The sequence below is a fragment of the Melopsittacus undulatus genome, chromosome 6 (assembly GCF_012275295.1).
Source record: "Melopsittacus undulatus isolate bMelUnd1 chromosome 6, bMelUnd1.mat.Z, whole genome shotgun sequence".
Taxonomy (NCBI): domain Eukaryota; kingdom Metazoa; phylum Chordata; class Aves; order Psittaciformes; family Psittaculidae; genus Melopsittacus; species Melopsittacus undulatus.
The window spans coordinates 14,084,501-14,103,538 of NC_047532.1; the positions used below are offsets into that span (position 1 = coordinate 14,084,501).

Sequence of the window (19,038 nt, forward strand, 5' to 3'; positions counted from 1 at the left end):
GGTCTTGCTCTTGCTCTGGGCAGGCAGCCCCAGGGAGGCTCGGAGCAGGGGGTGCAAAGCATGTGCAACCAGCAGTGGTTTTATTACAAACACCAAGGCTTTCAAACATGCCCGTTCCCCCCCCCCCCCCCCGCCCCCCCCACCCCCCGCTCCGAACGCATCCCCTCGGGACCCGCAATCCCTTTCCCCTCCTCACCCACAAGCAAGGGAAGGGGCTGGGTTTAAAGCCGGCAGCTCAGACCCCCCGGACGCTGATGTTCTCATAGCTGGGGGGAGGCGTTGCCTGAGGCTCCGCCGGCTCCTGGCTCTCCAGCCAGGACGGGCTGGGGCGGAATAAGACGCTGTCGGAGGAGCTGCGGCGGCGGCCGCACTGCCAGCCCTCGTCCTCCTCCAGGTAGCGGTAGAGGGGCGGAGTGAGCTCCTCCGGCTTCATCCCCGGCGGGTGGATGTAGGCTGCGGTGTCGGGGGCAGGTCTGCAGGTCAGAGCCTCCTCGTAGGTGGGGATGGCGCTGGCGTCCCAGGAGCTGCAAGGGCAGACAAACACAGCGTCAATTGGAGCGTCCCAGTGCTTGTCAACCGGAGCATCCTTGAGCCCCATCAAGCAGACAGCCGCCTCAGCTGGAGTACCTTGGCACTCATCAACTGGAGTATCCCAGCACCCATAAACTGGAGTAATTCAGAGCCCTGTCAACAAGAACATCCCCATGTCCCGTCAACTGGAGCATCCTGGTGCCCATTAACTGGAGTATCCCTGAGCACTATCAGTCAGAGCATCCCTGTATCTCATAAACTGAAGCCTCTCTGCCATCATCCCCCCCACCATCTGCTGGAGCATCCCTGAGCATGATAGGCACATGTGTTTTGGGGACAGGTTTTGCATGCCCAGGGTCAAGGCAAGCCCATGGCAGCCACCTCCCAGCACCAGAGGGTAGGGAACCATGCAGGAGGAAGGGACCATGCATCAGACCTTGTGACAAGGCAGTGTCACCCAGTTCCCACTGTGTTTGTAACCCCTGACCCAACAAGAGGAAGGGCAGCCTGCAAGGCAGCCTTGACAAGCTGCCTCCTCCAGCATTAGGGCTACAGCTGCAGGTGTGATGGCCACAAAGCAGCAGAGGTGAAGGCTTTGGGGACATCTGCCCCTTCACTGTGCGCTGCACAGGGCAGGAGAGCATCCTCATCACCTGCCTAACCCCAGAGCCACCCCCAGAGTACAGAGGCTGCCAAAGGAGCACTTTAGCACCAGCATCCCACTTCAATGGGGTCCCACTCATCAGTGCCCTCCATGCACTGCCAGGAGCCACTTCAGCAGCACTTTGCTGAGCAAACACAGCTTGTGTACAGGGAAAACCTCCACCAACCTTTGCCCTGTGCCAGGTCCTGCTCAGCACCCTGGGTGCAGCCCCAAAGACGGGGAGGCTCTGAAAGCAACCCAACATCCTCTTGTTTTCACACATAGAAAGCCAGTGCTGTGTGCTCAGGAAGGCTGTGGCTATTGGAGAGAGGCACAGCTGGTCCAAAGGGAAAGCTGTGATGCTCCACTGGGATGCCTCCATCCCAAACTGGCAGTCCCATATCCCACACCTACCTCTCCAAGCCTTTGCCAAACAGGCTCAGCTCCCAGAGGAATGCTGCCTTGGCCATGCGGAGAGGAGGGTTTCTCCCAGCACAGGATGCTTTGCTGAGTGAATGCCAGCACAGCTGGGGCTGGAGGAGCTGCCACAGAGCCAGCAGTGCCAGGAAGCTGCCTTCCCATTGGCATGGGAGCTGGGAGCTCTGGGAAGGGGACATTCCTCATGGGAGGCAGAGCAAAGCCCACCATGAGAGGAAGAAACCTCCCCAGACTATCAGGCTGGCTCAGGCTCTCACCCCCGGATGCTCTGATGGGCACTGAAAGCCCTGGAGAACCAGGAACGTGCTTCCCACTCCCAATGAATTCTTATGGATTTATGTTCTTAAGAGTTTCTTGTCGTGCTGCTTTTCCCCAGAGCCCGATTCATGCCGGAGCCAAGATCTCTGCTGTGACCCCATAGGGCAGCACTGGGAAGGGCCGGAGGGCTCCACTTCCACAGCAGCCTCTGGAAAAGAAACCCTTCTGATCAGAAAGCTTTTACATGGAGAAGTGGGAATAAAGCTCAGGCTCATGTAGTGGGAGTCAGGGGACACGACAAGCAGTGAGGGGTCTTTCCACATCCCAAAAGAGGCTTTGTAGAAGGACTCTTTGCCTGTGCTCCCAGTTTAATGCCAATTCAAGGATTATTGTCCTGCTCTTTTGCTTTTTAACTCCCTTTAACATGGGCTTTTCTTCCATTAAAGGTGCCATAAACCCCCCCATCCTCACAGAGCACTGCAGAACTGTGGCACTGGGGAAGGTTTCAAAGCTGGAGATCTGGATAACGCCCCCCCACCCCCAAATCCAGACCTTCCTCTGGAAAACCAATGTAGTTTTCTGCTTGGTGGCTCTGCTAAGGAGATGCTGCCTTGGCTGGTGAAGGCCCTGCAGGGCAAGGAGAGGCATCTGCAGCTGAGCTGGATGTGGGAGCAGCCAGCCTGGGCATGGAGAGTGCTGGCAGGGAGGGGAGGGCCAGAGAATCATCGAATCGTTGGGGTTGGAAGGGACCTTCAAAGCTCATCTGTTCCAGCCCTGCAATGAGCAGGGATATCTTCAACTGCATCCAGCCTGGCCTTGAACACTACCAGGGATGGTGCATCCGGTGTCAATCCTTCACCACCCTCATTATAAAGAACATGCAGCCTAAATCTCCCCTCTTTCAGTTTAAAAGCATCACCCCAAGAGCATCTGCTCATGGAGCAGGAGCAGAGCCCAGAATGGGGTCTGAGCATCAGCCAACAGCACAGTGGCTTTACTGTTCACCTGAGCTCGTGAGCAGGTTTGGTACATGGCAGTGCTGGGTCAAACCCACCCTCACCTTCTTCCCACCACCACCACTGTGCAGGGACCCACCTGCAGTTCCACTTCTCCGGAGGCTCCGCAGTGAAGTACTGCAGATCCCTGGGAAAATGGTACTGGTAGCGCCGGGACACGACCCTGGCGTTGGCTTTCACGGACCAGAGGAGCCCGAAGAGGAGCAGGATGCCACCGATGCCGCAGCAGAAGAAGCTGATGGAGCGGAGCAGGGCACTGGAGGAGGAGCTGGGAACGGCCTCGGCCTCCCGGGGAGGCAGGAGGTGAGCACCGGTGCTGGCTGATGATCCCACCTCCCCATCGCTCCACCAGGCAAAGCACAGCGTCCCCGTCACCAGCAGCACGGCCCCGGTGATGGTCAGGCCATAGCGGAATGAGGCGGCTGCCATCCTTGGGAAGAGGTTTTAGAGGGGAGGAGGATGGAGGCAGCGCATGGGAGAGCCCAAGTCCTGCAAGACAAGAAAGGGATTGAGTGGGTAAGGTCATGGAAGAGCTGCTAGAGGAGAAAACGACGGAGTCAGGACCTGTCTGCAGGTTGCAGACACTTTGGCTGTTATTGGCCGTCAGAAAAGGTATTTCCATGTCGCAATGGGAAGCCCTTGTGCGGACTGAAGTTGGATGCCCATCTGGATGCATAAACTTCCCAACATCCTCATTTTCAATAACAAGGCAGTGCTCCACAGAGGCAGGATGGAAGCTCCAGCCAGGAGAGCTATGGAGGCAGCTCCGGGGACTTGCATAGCTCTTGCCTTTGGGTTGTATTCCAGACTTCCTCTGGAGCTTGGAGGAGCGCCAGCAGGGTTTCTGATCAAAGCAAGGCTTATGGAAGAGGTTAAGGAGAGGGACATAAATTTAAGATGTGATCGCTCCCGCATTATCCATGCACATGGCTTCTCCTCTGAAACTGGAGGTAAATCAGTGCTGCGGTGACAGGAGGTGCCTGGCATCCCTGCTCCAAAGCACACAGCCCAGGGGACTTGGGGCTTTCACAGGGAAAAGGGCCAAGCACATCACTGAAAGCCACAGAGCTGCTATTTCAGGAGGGAACCCCCCCCCCCCCCCCCCCCCCCCGTGCTGACAAGACAGAGGGACCTCCCTTAGGGATGGCTCCTGAGACACCCAGCGAGCAGGGATCCCAGTGAGCATTCCCATCACTGATGGGGCCTGCTATAGCTGTACTCCCTGCCACAGCCAAGCTCAGGGCAAGGATGGGAGCAGGAATCCATGGGTATCTCCGTTAAAAGTCAGGAATGTTCTGGATGCAAGCTAAACCCTTGGAGAGGGTATGACTACCATTGAAGTAGGTGTTTGTGCTGTGCTGGTGGCTGAGGCAGCAGAGCACTGAGATCTATGAGGCTCCTAGTAACCTACTTTGAGACACCCCAGAAGCAGGAAGGCTTATTCTGAAGGTGGGATAAACACCCTGATGCTGTCAAAGCTGCTCAGTCTTCATCCAAATTTGCCTTTGTACACAAAGTCTTGCTCCTGCGGGTCAGCTCCAGCACACACCTCAGCATCCCAGCACGATCGATCCCATAGGTGTCATCACTCCTTCGTTATCCCTATCAGGGTGGTTTGGGGTTGGTTTGACCAGCAAAGAGACGAGGCAGTGCCATGTGTTCCTGCTGCCTGGCACTCCTTGGTCCAGTGTCACAACCACACTTCCCTGGCACAGGGAAATGTGGGGAAGGGGAGCTGATCTCTGTGGGGCTCTCACTCCCCTTTGCCTTCTCCAGCAAATAACAAGCATCTGGGCTTGGGGATCCCCAGCTCCCAGCTAAGCAGACAGAAAACAGCACCCACCACGTCCCCTCTGGCCCTGCTCACTGCCCAGCAAGAAGGTGCAGGTTCAGCTCCCACTTTTTGATGGACAAAAGGCTTTGGATCATGTGGGAATCAAGCACCAGCATCCCCTTAGAGATCCAGTCCTGGATGACTCCTCTGTAAGGACTTATCACAGTGGAAGTGCCAGTGCCACTGGAGAGCCTGCACACCAGGGCACAGCCAGGATGGAGATGGGGCTCAAGCACAAAGGTGGATGGAAAGCTGGAGGATCCATGCTCCATCCCCTCCTCTGCCTTCATCACTCTACCGGTATGTCAGTGAAATGAGGATAACCTGGTGGCTTTGGTTTCCATTCCTCCAGGCAGGGCTCTCCTCCTGCAGCAGGGATTTAAACTGCACCCTGAGATCTGGAAGCATGCAGCTGGAGCAGGCAGGAAGCAGAGCCCAGCACACACACACTGTGATCAAGGGCATGTGGAATTACAGTATTCCAAGCCAGTATTTATCAGATGGGTCCATGAAATGGAAAGGACAAATTACTTTGTAGTGAAAGACACACCAGCTGATCTAATCTACCTTTAATGAAGGAAACCCATGAGAAGTGGGATTTAGGAGACCTGCAGGACGGCTGCAGGACTGGGAGCCCTGTGTCCTCCCAGTCCTCTGGAATGCTCTCGTCCCATGGTCATGATCCCAAATGGGTTGCCAGCCAGTGGTCCCCAGCAACATCCGCAGTGTCCCACAGGGAAGGAGGTGATGTTCCTGGGCTGGGAGGAGGCAGAGCTTCCCCTCATGAGGAGAAGGCATGTTTAGATGCTCCCTCCTGAATGGCTGGGGCTTGGCTGAGCTGAGACAGAGAAGAGACTATCAGAGATGCTGTGAGGTGCTGTCAGGGACCAGCATCCTCCAACTCACCTCCTGATGTGCTCAGGACACGGCAGACAAGCTGGGCTTACACTGCCTTGCAGCAGTAGATGCTCAGCAGAGCGCAAGGACTCCACTGACCCATGAATCCCACTCCTTTTGAGAGCATCTCATCTTCCTGGCAGGTTTTCAGCCAATGTTCATAGAATCACAGACTGGTTTGGGTTAGAAGGGACCTTAAAGCTCATCCACTTCCAACCCCCTGCTATGGGCAGGGACACCTTCCACTTCAGCAGCTTGCTCAAGGCCCTGTAAGCCACAATCCGAAATACCCCTTTGCACATCTCTCGCTCCAGCTGCATGGAAATGACAGGTCAATCCAAACTGAAAGCCAGGACTGGAGCAGCACCAAGAGTTGGAATGTTTTGGGGTCAGCCTGGCGAGCTTTGGGAGCTGCTGCGATTCTCCTTGTGAGCTTTGGGAGCTGCTGCCTGAGCACAGGGAATTCTGCATCCCCGGCACTGCGCACATCTGGGAGCGGTGGCAGTGAGGGGGAGGCGGATGTGGAGGGAAGGCGGGGAGCTCTGGGAGTGACGGATTGACAGCTCCAGAGAATAAACTCCTCTCTCTTGACAAGCCCAGCGCCGCGGGGAGCAGCGCTGTGCGCTCCCCCAGCCTACTCGTGCTCCCACCATGCGTGTGCAGAGGTGGCTCCTCCGTGCAGGGTGCCATTGCCCCTTGCCAGGGCTGGCACAGCTCTCTGAGCCTCTTCCCAAGAGCCACCACGTTTTCCTTAGCACAACAACCTTTGGGAGAACAGGGCAAAGCGAGCAGGAAGAGAGATGTGAGACCAAGACAGGACCTGAGTTTCTGCTCCCTTGATCCTGCCCCTGGCTCCACTCCGGGACGCTCAGCATCCCAGTGAGGTTTCCAAGGAGTGGCTGCCCCTCCAAAGACAGCTCCCAAACAGCCGTCTTTACCAGCTGAGCCACTCCAACGTTTTGTTCTCTCCTGTCTCCTCCTTTGACCTGCTTTGGAATAGCCTTTCCAAGGAAATAGATTTGTGTGTTGCATGTACAAACAACTACGAATGTTAATAGTTTACATAGTTCTAAGATGCTGAGAATAGCATCCCCCATATAAAGTTATGCAGATGGTGATTCATAAGGTCTACTAAGCATTACTCAGAAAAACACTCTTCTCCAGCTACAAGAGAAAACGAAAAGAGTTTTGCATATTCCCCAGTGCCACCAAGATCAAACCCACTTCCATAGCCCGTGTCCCTCCACGGCCCTGACAGCCTGTCCTGCCGCACGCCATGTGGATGAAGACATTAAATGTGCCGAAAGGAACACCAGGGAGAGACAGAGAAGCATGAGAGTGACATTAGGGGGATTCCTTCCTGCCTCTGCCTGAATTTGGTGGTATTATTATTGTTGTTATTATTATTACTATTGTTATTATTACTATTATTACTATTACTACTACTACTATATTACTATTATCAGTTAGGGGATTGGTACCCATCCAGACCACAGTACTACCGATGCTTCCAGAGGAGCATCCGAGACGCGCCGTGCCACCACCTCCCAGAGGCAGGCTCTGATGGAGGGGACCCCTCGCAGGCTCAAAGCACACGTACCCCCGCCGTGCTCCATCCCCGCCTCCGCCGCCCCGACGGCTGCGATGTGAACCCCGCGTCCCCTCTCGAGCCGTGCCCATCCCCCGGTATCACCCCCTGGCCGGGGCTGCGCTGCCCCCGCCGCCTCCCTCCCCCGGGGCAAGGCCATGCCGGGTGCCGGTGTCCGTGTCCCTCCCCCCGCGGACCCGCACCGTACTCACCCGCCGCCGCCAGCCCCGCTCCGGCCGAGCGGCGGCTCCCGTGGAGCCCGGCCCGCGGGGCGGGCGGGGCCGGGGGCGGTGCGGGGAGGGAGGGGGGATGCGCCCATCGGTCCCGTCGGGGCGGCGGCCCGCGATGCTCCCGGCTCCTCGGAGCGGGGTCCCGGTCCCGTCCCGGTCCTGGGGGAATGCAAAGGCAGTGAATAGAGAGAAGGAAGAAGTCAAAGGCAGCTTCAACACTACCACCACCACCCCCAGGCAGCGTGCGGCTGCCGGCGGCTTGTCCCGGTGCGAGTGCCGGGAACGGGTCTGTGAGCACGGACGTACCCCGGCTGGGTGGACTCAGGTGGAGGCTCCGCAGGGTCGGGCAGCCCAGAGGCAGGTCACTCGGGGCCCAGCGGACAAGGGACCTGGAGAGACCATCCGGTTCAGAGCCCATGAGAGGTACCCCGTGCATGGGACACTTGTACCCGGTGGATGCCACCGGGTGGTCATCGCTACCCCATGGTGGGATACCGCTGCTCTGTGCCCATGCTGCAGCACAGGGGGGAAGAATTCTTTACTGTGAAACTCTTCCCTGTGAAAGCACTGTGAGGCACTGGCACAGTGTGCCCAGAGAAGCTGTGGCTGCCCCATCCCTGGCAGTGCTCAAGGCCAGGTTGGACACAGGGGCTTGGAGCAAGCTGCTCCAGTGGAAGGTGTCCCTGGTTGGGATTGGATGAGCTTTAAGGTCCCTTCTGACACAAACCAGTCTGTGATTCTGTGATCTCTGCCACAAGCTTGCTTTGTGACCACTTCAGTTCTCCTCACCTCTCTGTCAAACACCAATATTGCTCCTTTCCCTGTTCCAGCTGGATCTTTCCACCCTGTGGCACTCATGAGTGTACCTGGATATCAAACAGCCTGAGAACGCTCTGATCTGCAGTTCAGGGTGGTTTGTGTGACCGGCATCTGGATTCAGGCACACTTCCTCATCACAGACCTGTTGGATCAACAGTCACGCCACACTGTGCTACTGCTGTGCACACTCACGGCTCTGTTTGCAGTGCTCTCAAGCTACAGCTGAGCATCACAGACAGAGCAGCTGGAATGCTGGGCTGTTCCTCCTGCGCTGCCTGCAGCTCCTCACCTTCCTGGCTCCAAAACAGCTCAGGGTTTGTCTGCACAGGCTTGTAGGGACTGATGCAAAGCCCCATCATGGAATTGATGTTTCATGCGTGCTCAGCAGCCACCCGGCAGAGCTGAGGGGCAGCCCCTTTTACCTGCAGACACTGTGGAGGTTTACAAGTGGTAAACTGAGGCATGAGGAGGGCTGGTTCACATGCAGCAAGTTTGAGTCTCCATCGCAGACAGCACAGGGTAGGAGTCCTCAGGGCCAGCCTCAGCTCACTCAGCCTCAGCATAGCTTCACCCCACTGGGCTGGGATGCAGCAATCCCTGGCAATATATCCAAACACTATGGTCCTTACTCCTTGGCAGGATGGAATTTGTCCCCATAGATCCCAGGGGTGAACATCTGCATTCCTCTGTCGCAGATACGCCATTGCAGGGCACTCACATTACCATCCAGGAGTGATGCAGTGATGTGAATCACCAGTTCCCCTATTAAGGGACAATGAGACATCTTCTTTTGCTCATTACCTGTTCTGATATTATACTTCACTGAAATTTGCTTGTCAAATGGCTCCTGAAGCACTTGTAGGTGATGTTAGCCTGTGTGTGCTCATCCTAGCACAGGGCTGCAGAGAGTGAGGGGGCTCCATGCCAACGCATTGGGTCCTCCAGCCCCATAAGCATGTGCAATCTTCTGTCCTCCCCACAGAGGTGGCCTTCAGGTGGCCACAAACCCATGGCAGATTTCTCACATCAAGGCAAAGGCTGTAAGTGCTGAGTAGTGCCAGCACCTCTGCTTAGCAACACCTTGGCCAAAGGGCATTATCCCCCTCTGGGGACTTTCCTGCTGGTGCACAAGGAGCAACAACACACAGGGCACAGGGAAATGAAGTCAGAGGATCTGTGCAATGTATGTTAAACATCCCATGCACGGTGAAACTGCAGCAGGGAAAACCAGAAGATATCAAAGACAGCTACAGCCCCTGCAAGAACAGGAACAAAGGAGGAACGTGCAACGAGATTGTTCCAGTAATTGCCTCCCCCAGGTAAGGATGCTGCTGGCACGGAGAAGTGCTGCTTTTTGATTCACTGTTCTCCCCATTTTGCTGCTGCAGCAAATCGCATGTAAAATAATGTACTTCTCTGTATAATCAGGCTGAATAAGTCAGCTTTCCCCATACCTCTGTGTGTGTGTGTGTGCACACGCACTTTCTGCCCCATCACAATGAGGTGGTTGATAGCAGAGCACCAAGAGTGAATCTGGGTGCATCAGGGCACCGTGGAGAGCCCAGGCTCCCTTCCAGGGCCATCATACCTGTGATGGGAGTGCCAGCACACTGAGACAGCTCACAGCTCTCCATTGGTGATGTGGTATCCAGGCCACCCTCCTATGCCCCAGTGCTGCCAGCAAGCACTCAGCAGTGCTGCCATCACGATGGAGCCACTGAAGAGCCACTGATGAGGCTCTAGGGGACACATCTCTGCAGGCAGAAGGTGCCCACGTGGTTTAGATCCATAGAGAAGCCATTCCCAAGGGGTCAGCACAGTTTGGATTTCCCCTCAGCACAGGCCATTGGGCAGAGCAGAGGTGTGTGCAGCCTGCTAAGGGGCTGCTGCACATCTGGGATGTGCAGATGGGAAGGAGTTCCTGCACCCAGCACTGTAAAGCAAGGGGAAAACCTCCTGCTGTATATCTGTGCCTTCATTTGCATCTCCTTAAAATGCCTAATTAGTTGTGCTAGTTGACATACTGGCTCAGGCACTCCTGCCTAATCCAGGCAGTAAATCCAGGCTTTGGAAACATTTGTCCTACATCTTCAAGTGATGCAATGTTCACCAGAGGGCTTATTTGGGGTTGAACCTGCAGCTGGCCATAGATCCCTATTGGTGGCTCTGCTGTATGGGGTTTGAGACTCCTCATTCTTGCTCTCCAGCAGGAAATGCCTTATGTTTGGATGTGAGAAGGGATTATCCCCATGACCACAAGTGGTGTTAGCTTGGTTTGGCCAGACTCACCACAAAGTACTCTTCCTGTACTATGGTTTTGCCCTGAGCTTTTCCTAACTCCAGAGGGACATTCTATACATAACATACCTTTTTATTTAGTTCCAGTGGCTTTTAGTGGATTTGAATGGTAACAAAAGAGCAAGAGGTGTGTAAACTACATTCAGCTCAGTCACCTGTTTAATACCAGTTTCTGAAGTGGTTTCTGCACTGGCTATGGCCACCATCTAACAAACCTCTGGAACCAAAACCTCTGAGTGTTTTAAAGCCTAAATAAGTGTCCTAACCAGCAGTCTGTAAAGCTGCACCATGCTGAGGAGCATGACTATGGTGGAAAGTCCTGGAAATAGAGAAGTCCACAGAGAGTGGACTCATCCACAGAGAGCTTTATGGAGGAGCAGTGATTTCAAACCCCTTCTGCTCATCGTTCAGGAACCTGAGTTAGTACAGGAGTTTCAGACTGATGTGACACCTCCCATTGAGGCTGTCATGGGCATGATAAAGCTGTGAGCTTCCTGTAAGAGGAGTTTTTGTGTTGCAAATGGGGGTAGGAAGAGCTCCTCAGAGCTTTGCACCAGAATCTGCAAAGGATTTGGAGCTGGCCTATGAAGGAATGGAATAAAGGAGTTAAATGGAATTAAGGAGTTAAAACCTGATCCTCCACTTGGTCTTTATTCAGGCACAACTCCTCTTGCTCTCCTGGAGGTTTTAGGCTCAGGGAGGCCCCATGTGCTGTGTGTGTCTCAGATGATGCTGGTGAGGGACTATTCATTAGGGACTGTAGTGATAGGACAAGGGGTAACGGGTTGAAACTTAAACAGGGGAGGTTTAGATTGGATATAAGGAAGAAATTCTTTACTGTAAAGGTGGTGAGGTACTGGAATGGGTTGCCCAGGGAGGTTGTGAATGCTTCATCCCTGGCAGTGTTCAAGGCCAGGTTGGATGAAGCCTTGGGTGACATGGTTTAGTGTGAGGTGCCCCTGCCCATGGCAGGGGGGTTGGAACTAGATGATCTTAAGGTCCTTTCCAACCCTAACTATTCTATGATTCTATGTGAGCTCCTCTCTCAGAGAAGAGGCCCGGGCGCTGTGCTAACATGCTCACACCCCACCACCCGGTGTGTTTTACATGCTGCAGATGTTGCTGCTCTGCTGGAGCAGGAGCTGCCGCTTGGCTCACGGTAAAGGAACATTGATTTTCAGCACTGCAGGCTCCGCAGTCAAGCTTGATGCTGGCCATGAGTGCATCCATCACACTTGAGCAGAGCGAGCGAGCGAGGATGTGCAGTGGCTGCTGAAACACAGCTTCACTCCATGCGTTGAATATCTAAGGCTGAAGTGTATCCGTGATTCCAAATGCTGGTGTTCAAGAAGCTTATAATCAAAGACAAAACTGGCTAAATTTGCTTTCCAGTGAACTCAGCGTTACAAATAGGATGAACTACCCCGACATCCCTGAGCCCCTGTGCAGTCTTCATGTCTCTGCAGCACTCAGTTACTACAGTGGTCCCCAGGGAGTAGATAGATAATGGGTTGGTTTGGGGCTTTTCTGCAGCACAGAAATGCAAAAGAGAAGCTTAAAAGCATCATTCCTGATGATTTCTAGGAAAAGGATGGAGCAGCCATCGAGCTCACATCCGGAGCACGTGTGGAGCCACAAGGAAGCCCAAGTGTCCAACACACCCCTGCCCAGATGTTCCAGCTGGTTTCCTCTCCCAGTGCCCCTGTATTATCTCACTGCCTGGCTTGGCATCGGGCTGCCCACAAGCACTTGGTTACATCAGTGTGCTGTGCTGCCGGGTATTATGCTGCCAGCAAACCTTCTGTTGGAACCATGAGGAGATAGGCAAGGTGTGGCTGAAAGGAAAGGGAGCACCTTTTGTTATCCTAAGGGATATATAGCTGGGGAAAACCAAACACACTTTCAGGCACAAAACCCCTTTGCAGGTCAGAATATCTGGGGCAGCATCTGGTCTCTGAGGGTTACAGGTGGTGGGAAAGGTGCTGTGTTACTTGACCAGCTTAGGAGTAGATGTTGTTTAGCTTGGTTCTCTTTAGTTCATGCCATGGGGTCTCTATTTCAAGCAGTAAACGTCCTTCTCTTCCTTCCAGCAGCAGCAATGTTGCTCTGGCTGTACAGCTGTGCCCAAAGGCTTGTGTGCTCTCTGCAAAGATCACCTGCAATGCTCTCTGTTGACCAAGTAAAGCTGCTATTTCTGCCTGCACATCTTGCCTCGCTTTTAACCTGGAACATTTGCATCTTCCTACCCGAGTTTCTAGGTAGCTGGAGACAAAGTCCTGGAACAATGACAGAGGTGAGTTTGGGAAGTAAAGGGTTGTGACTTCTCCTTAATGGCATGAAAAGTGTCAGGCTGAGGATATCACTCATCCCCAGTGAAGCCAAGGGCAATGCCACAGCTCTCAGTGGTTAATTCAGCTCACACTCAGGTTAGCTCTGCAGTTCCAGGCACTCTGGAGACTCCAATCCTGACATGTTCTCCTCATTTACTCCTGAAAGAAACAACAGTAGTAGATGGTTTCTGCTATGGAGGTGTCAGAATGGGTTGCTCCTATCTGTTCCCTCAGTGAGTCAGAGAAACAGACCTCATACTGGTCTGTGAGCAGGGGAAGGATGTGAAAGTGAGTAACAGACATTTAACAAGATGCATGTGAAGGAACAGATGGAAGACACCACCTAAATTACTTACCTTCAGACTGAAAACCAGGTCTCCATCTCCCACATCCAGTCACAGTCAGCGTCTCACCCCTGAAACAGAGACCTGACACCCCTGATGGAGAGCACATTGCTCGCCCTCCCACTGAAATCACCCAGGACCCAAAGAGTTAATCTTTCTCCCCAAAATAGACCCTGTCCTTCCCTTAGCTAGGAGCTAGTCTGGCTACTCATCTGAAGGAATGTAGTTTCACTTCTCTGGAGGTGTGAAGACTCCTGTGCTAGAAAACTGACAACTCTCACTGGTGGCTGACTCTTTCCATGCAGAGAGATGGAACTCTCCTCCCTCCGTGACTCACTGTGCACTTCCAGCGTGAGGGAGAGCTCATCCCACCCCTCTAATCTGCATTAGTCTGGATGAGAACGGACACCTCAGTGAAATGGAAGTTCAGAGCTTATTACAGGCTCTTGGCTGATACTGGAGATAATGGTAATTAACCACCCTGGGATGACAATGGGTTATTGCTGGCTGATCTCCAGATGCTCTCCTTAAGCGCTGAGGATGGGGAGGGCAGAAGGAGACAGAAAGTGTTGGGAAGCATGCCTAGGTTTTAACATGAGACAGGATCTGTGTGTTTACCCTTTCTCCAATCTATTCTGGAAGTCACAGGAATTCTGTGTGTGGGTACAGCAAGGCCACTGCTCCCTGTCAGCACAGTTTTGCAGCCATCACATTTCTGTGCTAGAGGTACGAAGAAGTTTGGGGTTGCTGTGCCAGGAGGTACTGAAATTGCTGCCTTGTTTTACCAGGTATTGCTACAACCAAGGCTGCCAAAAGGAATTTGTCAGGAATCTCTTGTATCAAAGGAGACTGAGCAATCACACCCTCATCACCTTCCCTCACAGATACCTTTGCCAATCGGTTCTTTGCAGGGGTGAGGACGAATCTATTTATTCAGTCCTCAGCCTGAGATTGTTCTGTATCTCTATGAGATGATCCATAGGCAGGAGCACGTCTCATCACTCCCCATAGAAAGGGGCAGGAACCTCTTCTCAAAGCCTCCGGCTTCCTTCTGCTCAGCTCCGTATATGTGGGAGTTGCTTCCCAACATGGATTGTCACCAAGGCACATCTGCCATCAGAAGGAGGCGAGAAGCTCAGAGGGAAGTAAATTGGCTCAACAGATACCAGCAGTCAGCTTTTGACCTGATTTTATACTGAGTTTCTAGTGAAAAAGCCTATCAGCACAGCACTGAACCATATTAAATACGCCTCCATTTATCTTCAATAAGACCAATGTGATTCCTTATGATTGGAACAATGGTGTATTTTTGTCGCCCTTAATTATTAACTTATCTAGCTGCGATCGCTTCGCTTATGAAAAGGATTTGCTGGGTGTAAGAGCTGTACAATTCTTACATAACCAACATTTAACTTTGGGGGTTTCAGTCGTTCTTTCCCTTTTTCACTGTGCTTACAGCGTTTCTGTTTCTCTTTGGCATAGGTAAGGGCTAGATCCTACAGTTACACTGCTGGGTTTGGAGCACAGCCTGGAGTTTTATCAGTTTACATCATCTGGGACTGGGCCAGTGAAATGCTCTAGATGTTGAACTAAATGAAAGCAGACAGGTGACAGAGTGACAGCACCAGGGGAGAGAATGGCAACGGCCAAGGCAGTGAAAGTCTTGGCTTTATTTGGAGGAAAAGGGCTTGTGAGTACATCTGGTACCAGGAGGCCAAACACACACACATGGATTTGCTGGGAGCTGAGAACAGGGGGAAAATTTGGCCTGTACAGAAAAACAGCTTCCAGTGTTCCCCTCCTGTGACATTGGCAAGCCTTCATCATCACATCAGCCCTGAATGCTCTTTGCATGTTCCCACAGCATCTGCCACTCCAGGCGAGAGGAGGCCAGAGGCAAGTGATGGGAGAGGGTACCCTGGAGTCACTTCACAGCTGTCTTCATAGCCGAGTTCACCCTGAGCACCTTGAGGCCCCTGGTACATGTGTCCATTACACCACTAGTCCAAAATAACGTGTTTATTGCCTGCCAGTGATTGCAGCTCTTTTCTGATGCCCACCACGGTTGGTGTCCCCAGGATCTCACTGATGGAAGGAGACAGGACCACTGCTGCTCCTCTAACTGCATCTTCAGGCAGCCTCATGCCCTGCAGAGCCATGAAGCCAACTGATGGTTGCCCATGAAGAGTGCAGCCTTCTTCAGGTTGTAATTTCACTGCTGGAAGCCTGGGTTCCTCAGTAACCAGCTCATTGTGTCCACTACCTTGCCACAGCCGGTTCATTTTGGCTGCTGAGGACACTGGCCCCAGTGACAATGAGGGGAGGGCTGAATTCCTTTCCCAGCCTGGCTCTCTGTTTTGACAAGTGATTCTTTTTATAAACCCCAGACAGCATGTCCTTTCACAGGCAGTTGTGAAGCTGGATTTAATACACGGCACAGGGAATACATGAAAGCTCTGGCACGTTCTGCAGCATGGGGGGGGTTTGGTGGCTCTGTGAACGTGCTGACCAGAATCTGACCTTGCCTCCTAACGCAGTGCATGGCCACCAAAGGATGGGCCCCATTCTGCCATCACTAATATTCTACATTTCACTTCACACCCTACATCTGCTTCCTCCCAAGCTGTTGTACTGGGGTCCTACCAGCCACCTGCAGTAACTCATTGCAGGAGGAGAGGGGCCACACAACATGGTCAGGGTAGAGCCCAAGCATCCTTGGTTCTTTGTCCCACCCTGCAGCACCAGAGTTACTCCTTCTTTGGTGAAGCCCTTTGCAGTGCAAAAGGAGTGACTGCAGACGTGATAGGAGGAGGGGAAGGGAAGGAAGAAAAAGCAAAGCCACCCTGAGGATTAGATGTGGAGACCCTGACTCATCACTGAAGTTGAACAAGTCCTTCCACTTTAGATTAGATCCACCTAAAATAGCCTAATCATCCTAAAATCCTTGTGTAAGCCTTCAGACAGTGGTTCACTTTCCCTGAGAGCTACCTGGCAGTTTCTAAAGTAACTATAACCCTGTTGTTCCTTTCGGATGCACTTTTCCAACAGCCAACATAGCTCCTGCTGTTGTACTAAACCCTCTGCCTTCCTCCTCCTCAAGCCATCACGTGTTTCTGCTCCCTCACATGAAATATTTGTGAAACTCAAAAAGTGGAGTCTAGATAATAGATATTTTATTGATAAAATACCTTTCAGAAAACACCATCTGGAAGCCAGGCAACTGAGCAACAGAAGATGAACCACATTCATCCCATACACCCTCCAAAGAGAATGCTTTATAAGGTGCAGAAAGCAGGCTTGACGAATCAAACATCAGTAGAAATGTCTCTGCTGTCTTTTGAAACCTCCTGGGCCTTGCAAATGTGCATCCAGGTGGAGAAAGGCCACACAGAACCACTCCATTGCCAAAGTCCCTGCTCTTCAGACAAGTAGGATCATCACAACAGCTGCTTTCCTTCTAAGTTCACAGTATCTAAAGGATTTAGCAGTGTTCTGCTGCCTTCAAATCCCCTATCCCTGCATGTGGTTATCTGGTGTTAGGTGGGGTTTGGGCTTCTGGTGCAGCCCTGCTTTGGAGGGCACAGAGCACTCCCCAGACCAGGCTGGCTTTGAATCTTGCTGTGCCACAAAGCAACATTTTCCTTTCAGAGGAAACAGATAAGCGTGTATCATCCCTCTGGAATATTCTGTCAATGGTTCTGATATCGTCAGTCTATGACACAGCTGATAACATCCCCCTGTATTTTTCCCTTGAAGCCCTTAAGCTGAAGTCTGACATTTGTCTCCAATCACTAGCTGCACAAAAGCTCTCCAGACTCATTCTGTCCATGTCCAGAACAACACGCCTCACTCCGCCCGTGTCCCACTGAAGCCCCACTCCATCCTACATCCCTCAACAGGCTTTTCCTTCAAGGCGACCGATTGTACTTCGGTTTCCTCAGTAGAGGGAGCTTCTCACCCATCAGTTTGTTCACCACCTTCCTCCAACCCTCTGAAACCACGTCCCTTTTCCGACAGCACCACCTCTGTGCCAAACAAACACGCAGGTAGGTGATTAGGGAAATGTAGTCCTAACCCTCAGGAACCATGTCTTGGTTTCCTTATGGAATTAAGGCGGCTTGCAGCCTTCCCAAGTTCCTTATTAGTTTTCGTGACTACTACTATTAAAAGACCCGTGCTTGTGAGAGCCTGGTACCACTTAGCAGCTCTGTGGCACCCAGTGCCCAGCCTGAGAGAGCCTGAGTAAATAAAAGGGCTTTCTAATGCTTTTTAACGCCTGCCTTTGCTTCCACTGTCTCTTACGGAGACAGAAGTCTATAGCCAACTTTTGTCTGCATCTCAAATGCTCTGTATGCTATTACCATCACCCTTTTAGCTGCCTCCTTAGGCAAACAGCTGCATCTTTTAATTCTTTCCTTGTCTAAAAGCCTTTATTACAAAGTCCTGAGTGGTAATGAATGGAGTCCTGCACAGTACTGGCATCTCATGAGGAGATGGGCAGCTCTGGCAGTCAGTGAGAGACCCCTGCTCTGCTCTATGCACCTACATCAATCCCACCAGAGAGCTGATCCAGGCAGGAACAAGCATTGCTCTAAACCCCAGTTCAGTTCTTCAGTCAGATCAGCTCCCAACCTGTTCCACTGAGTGACAGCAGCAGCACTTGTACCGCACAGCATGCCCAGAACAGCACAAGTGGGTGGGTGGGATGGCAGGAGAGGGAGAAGAGGAAGGAGATGCTTTTTTAAGAAGCACCAACAGCTTAAACACTTAAAATGATAATTTCACTGAAGAGAGTGGGGGTTTTAGCCTTGCAAAGGTACTGAGGGAATCTGAGCTTTTCCAACCAGAATTTCACATGATGTTTTCTAAGCCCACGTAGATTGTTGGAGGATGTTTTGCTCACACCTAAAATAACTAAAACTGAGAGCATTTAAAACATGTGTCTCCCCTTCCCTCATCCCTTTCTGACTCCTGTTTCCTGTGACTGGCATTGCTAGGTACACAGGCAATTTCACCATCATCTTAATGGTGATTCACTCGCTCCTCTCTTTCAAAGCACAGTTTCACATCGTGGTTTCTGAGCTCACCTACTTGCTGCCTAGGGCTTTACAAAAAGAAGAGCAGGACACGGAAAACGTTGTAAAGACTTTTAACAGGTCTTCATAAAAACGAATTCAAAATGCTGTTTACTCTGCAGGTATAAACATCCCCTTATGAATAAATGATGCTCTTAACCAGTAAGCCCTGCAATTGATCACATTCAGACCGAGAAGAATTATTTAGCTCCTTCAGAGAGGTTAAAATAACCTCTCTTGGGGCATGGGAAACTTCTTTCCCATGCATAATTTCAGTCAGCAGATGAATTGGTAAATGAAAGCAGGTAACATCAGCTTGCATGTAGTAAGGAAAAGAGCTAGTGGGCAGAGCAGGCACAAGCGCAATGAATGTAATTTGGCTGGGAATAAATTAAAGCTGGAATTGGGAGTCCATTTCCAAATATCAGAGCTGTGAAGGAGCAGAGCAGTCTTCCAATAAGAGCAGTGGGACAAAACGAAGCCTCTGAGCTGTCTGAAGGAGGCTGCAAGGTGTGGCTGCCTGCCATAGCACAGCTCTGAGCCTCAATGCTGCCGTCCCTCCCGGTTCAGTGCTCCCAAGTATCTCCTGTGGCAGCAGAACAGTGACTGTCTGTCCTGCTGGCAAAGAGGAAGGGACACCGGCTGTGTTGGTGTGCTGTGTCACCATGGTGGTGTCCTCACCAAACACCTCCATGCCACGTCTCTCTCTGAACCCAGCAGTGCTGTGGCAAGGTCCC

At 52.3% G+C, this 19,038-nt stretch overlaps 1 protein-coding gene across 1 annotated transcript; it reads right to left on the reverse strand.

The window, feature by feature from the left end:
- Positions 1 to 157: 157 nt before the first annotated feature.
- Positions 158 to 7,482, reverse strand: TMEM61 (transmembrane protein 61). The gene is made up of 3 exons (XM_034064119.1): positions 7,418 to 7,482; positions 2,966 to 3,375; positions 158 to 524 (listed from the first exon to the last, which is right to left on the reverse strand). Exons 2-3 carry the CDS (start codon positions 3,313 to 3,315, stop codon positions 236 to 238), a joined length of 639 nt encoding a protein of 212 aa, XP_033920010.1. The 5' UTR covers positions 3,316 to 3,375; positions 7,418 to 7,482; the 3' UTR covers positions 158 to 235.
- Positions 7,483 to 19,038: the final 11,556 nt, after the last annotated feature.